The sequence below is a fragment of the Pogona vitticeps genome, chromosome 5 (assembly GCF_051106095.1).
Source record: "Pogona vitticeps strain Pit_001003342236 chromosome 5, PviZW2.1, whole genome shotgun sequence".
Taxonomy (NCBI): domain Eukaryota; kingdom Metazoa; phylum Chordata; class Lepidosauria; order Squamata; family Agamidae; genus Pogona; species Pogona vitticeps.
Window position 1 is genome coordinate 163,598,441 of NC_135787.1, and position 14,472 is coordinate 163,612,912.

Consider the following 14,472-nt stretch of genomic DNA (forward strand, 5'->3'; position numbering starts at 1 on the left):
TCTTCTCAATGTTCATACTTTGAGAGTTCATTTGGATCTAGACTTGTTACTACTAGGTGCTTTCTATTTTTCTTTTACATCAGGACCTGATAGTCTTCAGTGAGGATGAATCTTCTCCAACTGCTGCACAATCAACATTTTCTAGTAAAGGCTCTAAGGAGGAATCAGAAACAAGTACAAAGGCACCAGTCTGTAACATCTTGAATGCACGTATGTAAAAATAGGATATTTTGTAGCAAGTTGCAACTGCAGGGTTAAACAGCAATTGAGAAGGGGCTGATTTTCAGTGCTAACATGCCATGTGATTGAAATGTATTAGCTCTTCACCCCAACTGCAGCTATCATCTTTCATAACCATCCTGTTTTTATCTTTAAAATCATGACACACACATGTAATTGAATCATCAAACTAATAAAGGGACTTAAAACCATTGTAATAAAAATAATTATATGCTGTCAAGTTCATTCCAACTTACAGTGACTCTTTCAAGGGTTTTCTAGGTACAATGTACTCAGAAGTGGTCTACTATCCTCTTCTTTGGGGCGCTCTGACACTATGCTACTTACCCCAGACCACAGAAGGCAGCTCTTCTCTTACAAGGCACAGTGGGAGATCAAATTCTGCCCAGACGCTCTATCTCACTGAGTTATCTAGACAGCTAATAGCATTCTGCCTTGCCAGAATATTATATTATCTTGCCAACTAGTACCCAATACATTTGGAACATTTGGAGATTCAAGACTGAATATTTGAATCCTAAGAACTGTCTTTGCAGTGAGTTCTTCTGAAATATTATGCCAGTGTTTCTACTGTTTTTCTTCTTAGTATGCAATGTTTCTGTTCAAGTCTTAGAGAGAAACTGTAAAACCATAAAGTTCTCTTTTCCTGGATGGAGATATGTAGGACTACAGAAGTGTAGGGAATATGTACAAATGAAATCAGAAAAATAAAAATGTGAAACCATGAAGTTAGCATATTTATTTCATAAAGGTAGAAAACACTTTAGTAAGTGCAACCTTGTTCAGGGTAGGTACATGCAAAGTATCCAAGCCTGTTAATTTCTTGACATCTAAAGCTACAAAATTTGAAAATTTCTACTTACAGTGGACATGAGAACTCTCCATTGTGATCAGGGACCCTCCATCGTCAAACTGCTGGGTCACTGGGACTGAACCCCCTTCAGTGCAAGAGAAAAACACCAGATTAGTCTCCACACATAAAAGGCTACATTTGGATGGTCTAGTATCTTGCAGTACTACCAGTTTGCTTATTAAAATTGATGACACACTTCCATCTCTCAAGTCACTTCACATAAAACAATAACATTGTTTCAAACAGCATTACATCATAAAACAACAAAAACATAGCCAAATTCAGCAGTAAACTTTAACAAGATTATTAACCTTGCCCTGATCTTTAGCCAGGCATCTGAGAGGCTTTTTAAATAAGAAGATTTTGCCAGTCTCCAAATGAGCCAAGAGGGGCAGACTGGTGAGTTTCATTGGAATTCAATAGCAATACTGCCTTTGTAGAGACGGTTTGCTAGCAGAAATGTCAGTTTATTAATTTGAGGCACTTAGTCTTGTGTCTGATGATCTCAGAAACATATTATTCTCAGAAAAAAAACACTGTAGAGGATTGAATGGAAATAGATACTGAACTAAACAGTAGTCAATATGTTGTTAGTTTGCAGGATTCCTGGCCATAGTTAATTTCCATTGTTGTTCCTTTAGGAGTAATTGCTTGTTCAGCTGAAGAGAGATCAATCCTGTGAAAGATGCATGAAAGCATTTCCTTCTTTTTTACTTCAAGGATGCATTTGAAATCAATGGGGCATCATTTACCAAACTCTTTAAGAGTTAAATTTTGTTTTTTCTTGTTATATTTACTGTGTTTCCCGGAAAATAAGACAGGGTCTTATATTAATTTTTGCTCCAAAATGCATTTTCAGGGGATGTTTTATTTTACAGTCATGACATCTTCTGGTTGCTGCACAATTTTTTTGCCCACAGGAATGCATTAATTAGATTTTAATGCATTCCTGTGGGAAAACGCATTTTGCAAGACATGTACAACAATCTACATTTATTCAAATACTGTACAGTCATATCATCTTCTGGTTGCTGCACAATGGTGGAGGGTGGAGTTTCACTTAACTAAGGCTTATATTACGAACATCCTGAAAAATCATACTAGGGCTTATTTTCAGGTTAGGGCTTATTTTTGGGGAAACGGTATTCACCACATGACCTCTCCTTCTTAGACGCATGGCTTCTTCTTTCTCGTACTGAGCTACTGGGGTGCATGTGTTGTAAGCTGTGTCCTGTGGTTTACCCAGTCCAGTATCACGTCTCTGAGAGGTTCTGGGAATAAAATGTGGCCCACCTCAAATTCTGGTTTCTGGGTTGCTGTTCTCTCCAAGGAAATAGTCTCAGCAAATATTCAAGCATAGCTCCTAATTATCACAAATTAAACTTGGGTTGCATTGGAACCCACCAATTTAAATGCATTTCTTATGCGGTACACTTACTCTTATCTCCTGTTGATATTTGTAGGGCACCTTTGATTTTCTTTAAGCTTCAAATATATAATTTCAAGTATTTTGTTGGCATTTTATTCTTATGTAGCTTCTTTCAAAAAGACAAGTAGCTATACTATAAGTCAATCATTATCCATAGACTGTTACAACCAAAGAGGGTCACCAGCCTACTCTCTAGAGAATTTTCAGATTATGTGTCAGATTGTAAAAACATCCGTTATTTTGTCAGCAACAATATTTTTAAAAGGTTAAGAAGACTGACAAAGATGACAGATCAGAGGAATTCAGAGTATAGTTAAGAGCAGACCGCAGCAGACACAAACCACAAATCAGTCTGCTGATTTTTAGAAATTTAAAAGAATAGGTTCTGTTTTCATGCCACCTTTGAGACATTATAGCATATAACTTCCATCTTCCATTCTTATAAGAATGGAATTAAATTTGCAATTCTCTCTTATATCTTCATATAAGCCCAACAAAAACACTGCACAATTCCACTGCAATAAAAGAATAATTGATAATATTCATTTCCAAAAAGTGGCCCAGTACATTTTGAGCTTCACAGCTCTTTTAGGACCTATTCTGTGTGGAAAGAATTGCAGAAAAAAACTCTCTTCCAAAGTATTGTAGAGCTCCAAAAGGCACCATCTCATTAAAAATGACAACAACAAATCTAGAACACATTTGGATTGTTCTGCTGTCATTTCCTCCTCTATATGTTTCAGGTAGGACACATAATGCCAGCTCTGTTCAGAGAAGGGGTAATTAAGTGGCTGCATCCATAATGATTATTATTAAAAAAAAAAAAAGATTGTGTAACTGCACTTAAAGGTAAAGTTATACTATTTAAGGGGAAGAGAGGTCACAAATATAGAGAATGCAGTCCTATTCCTTGTGGGAACAGCATTTGGAAAAGGGTCGGCAAAGCAAAGTCCAAGCAAATAAAGCAAAGTCCAAGCAAACAATCTCTTCCTGTTCATGTGAACAACAGAAATACTCGGTCTAAATCCATTTGTTCAGTGGTTCTACTCTGTTTGGGACTAACAACTGGATTAAGATCTTTGACTGAACATAATTGGATTTGATGATACATGGGAGTTATACTTCCATTACATTCCAATGTCTTGTAGAATTCTTCCATGTGTAGGCACTGTATCCACGCAGGGAAGGACCATACTCAAATAGCATTTTAACATATCGGATGCAGAAGTAGATAATAAGTTTGCCATATTGCAGATATGAATTAACAATTGCCCTTTCCTTCCATTCCATTCTCTGTGTTCACAGAGGCAAGCATGTAGTAAAATGAGTGAGGTGTGTAGGCCAGGCTGAGTCATGGCATGTAGCAGCAATCACAGCTCAGCATTATCAGCTTTTCATGATTGTGTATATTAATCATATCCTCTGTGCAGCCCAACCCAACAGATTTTCCTGGATAGTTGCAACTTGGCTGTTGGAGCTGTCTTGAATCCATTTGGGACAAGTGTTGGCATCCAATGTGGGATAGCAGTTGAGGTCCTACACTGCTGGAGAACAACTGGAAGATTTCCATACTGTCTTCTCTATATACCATGGCATTGGCACAACATATGCCACTTCCTTACTTCTTTCTGAAGAAGAATCTGGCCTCTTTACAAATAATGTACACAAATATTTTGATGTGCTTGACTATGAGATCTATAGCCACCGAGCACTAGGGAGAGACTTCAAAAGCTACTTTTTCAAACAGATTTAGATAGATTTAGCCCACAATTAAAGTTTCATTTGTATAGGTATCATTGATTAGCTGAGAAAGAAATTTCAGGTGGCTTAATGAAATACCTATTCAGTGTATGAAGCTACCCAGAAAGATGCATCAAGGGAAATATGTAGTCACCAATATCCCTCTTCCCTTCCCAATATTCAGAAAATTAGGTTTTCATTTTGCGTGACTCAACATCTTCGTGGTGTATTAACTTAAATCTGAGTCTCTTCATGGAATAAAGGGGACAGATGAAGGTGTGAGTGTGTTTCCAGGCTACTTTCTACTGTCTCTGTTGATTTCTATACTTCCCTCCCCTGAGACTGAAAAAGGGAGAAGCTGAGAGGGATGCTATGCTTTGCGTTCCTTTGGAAATGCCCCTTTGTCAAAGCAAAAGCCTTCAGAAAAGATTGGAGGAGAGGTTTTCAGTGAATAGGATAGTTATGTATCTGGGTTTTGCTCCCTCCTGATCCCAGAGTCTGGAAACTGATGGGAAATAATAAACCAAACCCATTAGGGGCAGCCTTCTGTGTCTCCCAAGCAAACAATTGGTTTCATGCAGCTCCTTGAACCCGATGCTTAGGTCAGGCGGGAAATCAAGGCTACAAATCTTTAATGTCAGACACATCCAGCTGTCATTCCTCCCTCCTCCCTGCTGTGCTTGCACATAGCCTAATTCCTGATCATTTCTGAGAATTCTTTCCCTGTCAGAAATTTGTACTGTATAATAAGCTGCTGAATAAAATTCATATGATGATTTCTGAGAAGAAAACCCTTCCAGTTGATTAGCATTTAAATGGGACAGATAGCCATTAAAGGCTGTACAGTATTACATTCACTAAATCAGTGTTCAGCTTCAGCAAGACAAATTTGAATACAATATTGTTATAGCTCATAATTACAGATATTTAAGTGCAGTTACACAGATTGATTATGACTAGTCTCATGAAGCCAAACTTGAAGTAATAAAGTTTTTAAAGTCAAATTCAAGTTCTGCTGGGAAAGCTGCACACCCAATGATATTCCAAATAGCAGCAGAGCAGTTTTTATTATCATAGTTGGATTGTTTGCTTAACTGTTGCCATTAGGTTCCTCCTGTTCCAGAAGGCTTTTAATTGAAATATCAACTGTGGGTCCTGATGGTAATTTTTAGAGTATCTATTTTAATTGTTTTATCTTTTTATTGTATTTTCATTGTATTTTAATTGTTGTAAGCTGCCTAGAGACCTTTGGGTAGAGCGGGCGGCATATAAGTTAAACAAACAAACAAACATTCAAGTAGTATCTATAACCATACATATTTTATTGTCACATTTCATAAAGAGAATTTGAGACTGCTGGCAACGTACTTTCTCAGGATCCAAGAATTTTAACCCACTCTTGTTACCCCCACCTCCCGGAGCCTGTTAAGGCAGTGGTCCCCAGCCTTGGGCCTCCAGATGTTCTTGGACTTCAGTTCCCAGAAATCCTGACCAGCAGAGGTGGTGGTGAAGGCTTCTGGGAGTTGCAGTCCAAGAACATCTGGAGGCCCAAGGTTGGGGACCACCATGTTAAGGGACTGTTGGAGGGAATGTGGCTTTAACAAACATTCAGCTGTGAATTTTAAAGTTGGTTTATTTATTTATTTATTTATTTATTTAATTTATATGCCGCCCACTCTACCCAAAGGTCATCTGGTTGTCCAGATGAAAGTGCAGCCATAACATTAAATATTAGGTTAGAATTATCTTCTGAAAAATCTATTTTTAATGTGTTTCCTTTACCCCATTAAAATGCCTTTTTATACAAATGTGGCAGAGGGTTGCACATTACTTGCCAATTATAAAAGAGGGTTGTGTCTCAAAATATGTTGGGAAACACTGGTTTAACATAGGAGCAATCTGGAAAAAGAGTCTTAGAAAATTATATGGCATCTTTAATAATAAAGAGATTATTCTGTTGATGTTTTGATATTTTTATCTCTATGCTTCTACAAATTTTATAAACAGCATACCTCTGTTTATAAATTCTTACATAAGTGTAGGCTTAATTAGTCTTATTCATTCAAGAGGTCCACTGTAGTTGGGACTAACAGTAGGATTTAGCTTGAAACAGTAGGATTTAGAATGAAATCAACGGGCCTGTGTTTTCTTTCCCACACGGCAATAAGATAGATTCCCTTCAAATGTTTCCTTTCATTGTAAAATCTAAGAAAGTTTTTTTGTGATTGGATGAAAGACAAGAATGTCTGCACCAACACTTTCAACTTTCCCCAGTATTTTACAGGGTGTGTCCCTCTTTACACTAACATATGCGTCTCTATTAGAGGAGCAAATATATCTGATCTTGCTAACATTTAATATTATTCTTTAAAAGCTATCAAAATCACCATGTTTAGTGTGACCGTTTAATTGTTATGCAGATGTCCCATTCATTTCAAGTTATTTATTATATTCTGGATTTTTAAACATTTTATGTCACATCTTTATTCCTTGAAATGCAGGGCTGCTTTCAGAGGTTTTTCCTAGTTTAATCTCACAGGGAAAAAGCTCTCTGAGGTGGGAAAAAGTAACTGGTGTATTATCACTTAATAAGAAATTGAACCCAATTGACTTAGGTCCTAACATAACACACAGTCCACTATACTACCTCAGTATGCCTCTCAAACAGTGTGTCTGAAATCTGAACATTATACCTTATTTTCTCATTTTGTTTTTACTTAATATGTTTCACACTTTAATTGATTTTTGTAGCACTAAATCCCTTCTAACTACTTTTCTAAAGTTTTGTTGATATTGTCTGGACTTTTCTCTGCTGGCCTTGTTCCTCTTGTTTACTGCTTACATGAGCTATTATAAAGGGTTTTTTCTTTCTTTCTTTCTATTCTTGTATTTAAGGGGATACTGATTCCCAGTGTGATGTAGTCGATACAGTGATGGATTAGGATTCTGAAGAACAAGGTTCAAATCCCCACTCAGCCATGGAGAATCACTGAGGGAGTGTGGTAAAACAATTCCTTAAATATCTCACTTACCTTGAAAGCCCTATTAGACTCACTGTAAATCAGTTTCAACTTGATGGCACAGAACACACACATGTTTAAGGGAATGGTTTTCTTGACTGTAAGTCATTCTGAGGGCATTGGGTGATAAAGTGGAATATAGCTATGAAACTGCCAAATGAAGAATAGGTACTTTCCATGACATACATTTTGTTGTGTTGCAGGTTGTGCTTTGACTCCTTCTGAAAGAAATTCTTTACCTCAACAAAAGTGGGATTCAGGAAGGAAATCAAAGAGTTCTGTCCTTTCCATCGATATGCTGAAATCACCTCCTAGGAGGCGGTCAAGTGTACATACCCACACAGTTGCAGCAACTTTGTACGGTGTTTGGTCATCAAACCCAGAGGAATCTGTCACTACCAGCAAACAGCTTACTCCTAAACTAGATTTGGTTTGTGGTCACGCTGCAGCCTCTGTTGAGACAATCTACAAGTCTCCAACATTTCAAGCTTTTGATCCTTTGGGAGACAATGTAACAAACCCCACAAAATCAGCATCAACTTCTGAACAGTTTTGTGAGCCTACAAAAGCTAGCCTGCAAAACCTCCACTACTTAATACCAGCTGACTTGAGCGGTCATCCTGCCCCGAGGCCAGGTGAGCTTGTGACTTCCGTATCTCTTATAAAAACATGACTACTCTCTACCTTTTCCACTTATGTTCTTGTTTTTGTAATTAATGCAAGACATATAATGCTTTTCTGACACTGTTCAGGAAGCTGGCTTTCGTTCTGTCTAGCTATTAAGATATTGTGGCTATGCCTGTCTTCAGCTTCTAGTAATTACTTTCATGGCAGTCTGTTTGTATAGCTGATAAAACACTTATGCTGCTTAAATGGAGCCCCGATGAACATTATTATGGAGAGATTAAACGGCACTTTGTGGAAGCTTCAATACATAGAAGGTGAACCTCGGTACAAGGTGAACCTTAATGGAGTGGCATGGAGATTGTAGAAGACCTCTTTGTTTTAGGAAAAAGTATTTGAAAATACAGTTACATGTTTGAAAATACAGTTTGTACATTTTAAGTGAGTTTAGTGCTGGTGGGAAAAGCTGGAGTCCTCACACACAGGATTTATAAGTAAAGTCAAGGCAAACACAACCTAGTCTGCATCAGTCTTTCCAAACTTTTGAAGCAAATGTGGTGATGTGTTAAGTGTGTGTATGTGTGCAGAGATCCAGACCAGAAATGTGGTGTGCTGTGGTGGGAATGTCGACTACTTTTTTCTTATCTTGCTTTCTGCTAAGACCCATTCACGACCACTCTGAAAGTTAGTATTCTCTGCATTTCCATCACAAGCTACCCTCTTGTGCAGCACAAATTGGATCAGGCTGGACTGGATTGAATAGGGTTACTTAAGGTCACATAGAGGTGAGGTATGCCGTTTGGGATTATCCTTGCATCCACATACAAGGATTGGGTAATTTGGAGGCAGGAAACCCCAACAGAACTCAAGCAATGCTATTTAGCCCATTCCTCCCTTTAAATGGAAAGAAAAAAGAAAGTGGGGAAGAGAAAAGAAACAACAACAACAAAAAAACTTTTTCACAAGTCCAATTCCCTAAGGTGGGATGGGAAATAGACTGGGTAGTGGTTATGTTTGTAGTTCCTCTTAGCCATACAAAAATGAAAGAAAGGGGGCAAGAAATGGCCCATGGGGCTAGTACAGCTATGTTCACCCCCCCTTCGAGGTCTCTGCAGAGTCTGTTCACCACAACACCTTCTGCTAACCTGGTAGTGGAGGAAGAGAAGAAGGAAGAGAGGGCTTCTGTGGAGTCTCCAGGTGGAGGGATGGGATGCTGGCCAGATGGTTCCCTGTAGCACTGGCTGCCACATGCATCTTCCAGCCACTGCCCCGCTGCTGCTCCCCCTCCTCCTCTTCACCTTCTTCCCAGGAGCACTAAACTAGTCTCTTGCTAGCCCCACAGTGCATATATGAGTGTAGGGCAACCGAGAGCTACTTTACCCATCTCCAGTCTGCCACCAGGTAGGTTCAAGACCCAGTGGAGGGGAGGGGAAATGCACATGCTTCAGCCACAACTTGGAGCTGCCTTCATGTTCCACTGGACCAAGGACCAAGGTAATCACTGCTGCCTGCCTGCACCAACGGGAGAGTTGGTTCTTTGTCTCTCTCAATTTCCTCTCCTCCCTATTTCCAATCATGGTAACCTTAATTTGCCTTTTTCAAAAGTACTTCAAACGAGCATAACACCAAATTGGCTTGCTGAGCAACCAATTCTGTGCTGGATTCAAAGGCCTTAAAAAGACAACAGTTCTTTGCATCCTTTTCTGTTTCTCCCTTGTGAGAGAGTAAAAACTTTCAATTTCCTAGTAACTGATTAGATCCTGAAATAACTCGAGCAAAAAGTGACAGCTTAAGTTGGTCACTTTAGTTCAGTTCTGGCAATCACACATGGTGGAACTGAATCAAAATGGAGGGATCTCGCCCACAACCCAAAGCCCCCCCCCAAAGCCCCAAAAAAACCTGTAGCCCCAATGAGGACCCAAAAAGGTACAGTAGGCATGGATAAAGGATGTGTTGATTTGTAACTGCTTGTATGTCATGCAGTACCTGAAAAAGCAGTGAACTAACTGATCTCAACCCATCTGATCACATCCTGAATCACCCTTAGAAAGTAAAAATCCATCACATGTAGTTTCTCCCATCATTGCCGCCTTGGATCTGTAAATCCTATATACTGATGGTTATATAGATTACGTCTACTAACAAACTAGAAGAGTAAAGTTTTCAGACTATAACTCTTGATTCTGTGATTAATAACACCAAAAGGAGAAAATGTTTTTACAAGAAATTGGGAAAAGACTGCAGATAAATTTTTGCTTTAGTTTAATAAACAAAAGTTTATCAGTATCATTGTCACTGTCATTATAGTCATCCTTGTCCTTAACTTCATGCCATCTACCCACACAGTTTGCTTGTTGCTGCCCTAACAAGCAAGCCTATCAGGGGTACACAGACAGATAGCAATTAATTTATTTGAGCTACATGGCTGAAGATGAACTGAAACGTTGGTATCTCTGGTCCTAGTTCAAACCTTGTACCCTGCCACACTAGTATTTTACAGTCACCTCCATCTAAGCAATTATTTATATGAAACTGGTGGCTTTAGATTGAAATGTCCATATTCATTTTACCAATTGCATAACATTTTGAATTTTTTAACATGCACTTTTATAAAGTGCAGCATACTAACAGGTTCCCTCTATTTGTTTTCTTCTGATACAAACAAAATTCTGTAAACAGAAAATGCCAGTTTTTTTTTATAGTTACTAGATCCCATAAAGTGAAGACTTGGAATTAAAGGAGTTGAAATATTCTTCCATTTTTATTTTTATTTTACACAGTGAAAAATATTCTGAAGGTTCACGTGTCAAGCAGTAACGGGCTTCCTGAAGGAAGCTGAGTTCTTATACACAAAGAATAAGAACCCACAGGTTTAGATCTTAAGTTTCCTTGCTAGTGGCATAGTGGGAGTGAATGGGTGGGAGGCTGAATTTTACAAAGTGGTTCAGGCTAGTCAGTTAGTTCCTTGCAGCTTTCTAAGCACTTGCCTCAGTTGTTAGCATGATTCTCTCCTCAGGCCAGAGGTAGGCATTAATTGGTCTTGAAAACTGCACATTAATGTTGCTGAGAGGTGATAGAAACTCTCTTTCTCTGTTTGTGAAATCAGACTTCAAAGAAAACTTGTGCTTTAAGTTCTAAAGACTGTTCACCAAACAAAGCCAGCTAATTTGCATAATCCCAGAGAAGAGCAAAACTCTTGCTGTGATACTCAGATACTCACATTAGTGAAGAATTTCCTCTTCTATTTACTGATAATTCTACTGTCAGTTTCTTGCTTCAACGCCAGCAGAATCAGGCCAGGGCCTAGCCTGCTATGGGGAATTAAGCTAGGAAAAAAGTAGGGATGCAAGGCCTGATCAGTTCTAGTCATATCTATTGCCAGCATCCTCTTACTATTTCAGGGAAATTCCCAAATCTGTTTCTTCAGCTTGTATATCTCATAATGTAAATTGGCAAGCTCCATCTGGAAGGACCATCATCTGGTATATGTAGGTTTAAAAAAACTTTCTGAAACTTCAGATTTCTCTGTGTATCAAAGGCCATGCTTTATTCTCATCTAGTTGAACACATTCTCTTTACACAAAGGTACTTTATTTTCATTCAGGCTTTTGGGAGTATTGAACAGGATATTCTTCTTTTGGCAAATACTATATAACATTATGCGTTTTTCTTTTATATACATTTCAGACTCCACCAGCTCAGTTGGAACAACATCGAGCCTTTCTACTTTCTCCACATCATCTCCTGAGTCAGCTGTTCCAAACAACACATCACAGCCTCATCATGTTCACCCCAAGTGGTTTGCTTATTTGTCACCAGGACAAGAACCATCCTCTCCTTTCTTTAAAGAACTCAAGGAAAGGATTATGCATTCCTTTTCTCCTGCCTCAGCATATGAGGTAGATGCTTGTGCTAGCATTTTAAGTCTCCTCCCTGATAATTCAAAATGTTCTGTCAAAAACATTGATGGCTTGGGGAGCAGAACATGCCGTGCTTTGGGGGAGAGCTGGGAAAACAATATAGTACACAATGCATCTTCAGTGCCTAATCCTGTTACACCTTCTATAACAAAACCTTTAGGGGAAGAACTTGTTTACATGAGTGCTGAACAAAAAGGCATGGCTATGTTGGAAGAGATTAAAAATACAGTATGTGGACTGAGGGGAGACTTCTGTAGTGTGGCACGGGAGCTGCATATTATCAGAACTGAATTAACAAATATGGTGGCTTCCATCCAAAATATAGACAAATTTTTTGCCGCTCTCCAAAGTGGTAAAGGTGACTCTGATCATCTGTAATTGTCACAATGCCTTCTTAATTAAAACCCCTGAAATGACTTATGTGTTGTGCCCTACAAATTACTCATCAGAACTCATGGTTTATAGTTGGATTGAGTAAATATTGAAGTTTGTATATATACATGTTAAATTCCTGTTGTTTTAGATTTATATATGCATACATGTTATAGTCTTGTTGAAAATAAATGGTAGTTTATAACTTATCTTTTTATGTGGTTAATTTGTCCTGTTTTAAAAGTGTCTGCTTCATTTGCTGAATGTTTGAAGCTAAACCCTTTGAGCTAAACTCAGAAAGCAAAGCATTTGTTCCAGAAATATCAAAGAAAAATTAAATAGCTGTCAGAAAACATAACCCACATTTACTTTTTTCCTTCTATTCCTCTATATACCTAGAGTGCTACACTATCCATCACACTATGAGGGGTAAAATTCACTACTGCTGTTACTTACGATGAGTACTAGAGGGCCTGAAATAATGCTGTGCACAGGACCATTTGATGTACGCGATTCCATAGGAAATCTGCCCAGCAACTCTGAAGTCACAGAGGTTCATTACATAAAAAGATCACCTTAGGCACATTGATTTTAGAGTCTCTTCATGGGAAGCAGAGTAGGGGAACCAGACTCTGTGATTTCAGGTGACAACTTAAATGCTATCAGATACAGAACTTACGAGACAATAAGAGACTAGTGAGGTTTGCTGTGTGATGTCAAAAACTGAGAACATTGTCACAGTGACAAAAGAGAAAAGGAAAATGAGGCGGTGGGGGGCAGGGAAGCCCCAGCTGTATAGTTCTTTCTTCTAGCATTGCTCAGACAGTGTTTTCATTTTCTACCCCCCATCCCCACCTCCCTGAATGCTATATGCCTCCCTTGCCTTTGCAGTATGGGGCTAAAAAGGCAAGGGAGCATTTTGGGAAAAATCCCCACAGAAACATATGCTTTTCCTTCACCATTAAGGATGTCATATTCTGCTTCTTCAAATCCACAGAGCTTAATTTGCATATTACGTAATTTTCCCATTATACAAATTAAACACATTATTTGTTGCAACATTTGTCTACCCATATGTTTTACTGATCTGAGGGTGCTACTATGATGTATTGATTATAATTTGGATTTGAAAGGGAGATTCATGTTCAAATCCATACTAATCTGCAAGCCTACTGGACATCCTTGGACTAATCACTATCTCTCGCCCAAACCCATCTTACCATATTATTTGGGGGATAAAATGGAGAGGAGGAGCCATGCAAAGCACATGTGTTCATTGCTGGCCTATATAAATAAAAAATAATAATGCTATTTTGCCACACAGAAAGTCCTATGGTAATGTTCTCTCAAGATGGCTGTTTTTTGTGTGTGTGTGTGATCAGTTTCCTGTCATAACCCCAGTGATATCCACGAGAATGCCCAGGAGTGCCACACATTACATCCTGATTTGCACAAAAAATAAAATGGAAAAAATGAACACAAACTGCACTGCAAAGATTGGGAAGGAAAACAAGGTGTGATTTCCTTCAGACACATAATATTTTTGAAAACATTCAATAATATAACTGGAAAATGTTACCTTTTATTTTATTTTTTGCTTTTTACACCTTTCTCAAAGCAAATGACAGTTTAGTGTGGCACCTCTCATATTTTGCTTTCACTTCTCTTCACTGTAAATTCTTCCTAACTCCTCACCCTGCAAATAGTTCTCGATTAGTGTTGCTGTTGTCTATTTATATTTCAATAAGGAATGGGAGTCATAGCAGGGCTTGAAAATTTTTATTTTTTGATCTACACCATGCGGAATCATTAAACCAGAATAATCATCAGTCACATTGGCTGTGGAACCCTGGGACTGTAGTCCAAAAAAGTAACTTTACCAATCACTGTTGTGCCTTCTTCCTCTGGTTCCCTACAGCTAGAGACTTCCTGTTGTGAAATTTTGAAATTCAAGTCAGCCAATGGTCTAAACAGCATCAGATGCCATGCTTAAAATCCAGATGAAACCCCATCAGCTTGATGATATGATAATCCTTCTCACTTCTCACTGAATTGCATTTTGTCACTTCTAAACTTCAATGGCTCCTTCGTTCAGGAACAACTACATTGGCCCTTTACTGTGTAATTTATGTTGGATTGGGCACTGAATAATTTGAATGGAAAAACCCAGTGACTACATGACATAAAGTTCTATGTGTGAAAGTCCATTGTGTAAACTTATTGTCTAAGTGGGGAAACATCTGTTTTTCTTCAGATGGTAGCGGTAATTTAAAT

At 38.4% G+C, this 14,472-nt stretch overlaps 1 protein-coding gene across 3 annotated transcripts in view; it reads left to right on the forward strand.

Moving 5' to 3' along the window:
- Window positions 1–12,407, forward strand: part of ENTHD1 (ENTH domain containing 1) — a 193,937-nt gene extending 181,530 nt beyond the window's left edge. For all 3 annotated transcript variants that reach the window (XM_073000141.2, XM_073000143.2, XM_078376143.1), the window contains 3 exons: window positions 84–210; window positions 7,486–7,917; window positions 11,594–12,407. In XM_073000141.2, the coding sequence (XP_072856242.2) occupies window positions 84–210; window positions 7,486–7,917; window positions 11,594–12,204 (1,170 nt within the window). In that variant the 3' untranslated portion in view covers window positions 12,205–12,407. The remainder of the gene's footprint in view (window positions 1–83; window positions 211–7,485; window positions 7,918–11,593) is intronic.
- Window positions 12,408–14,472: the final 2,065 nt, after the last annotated feature.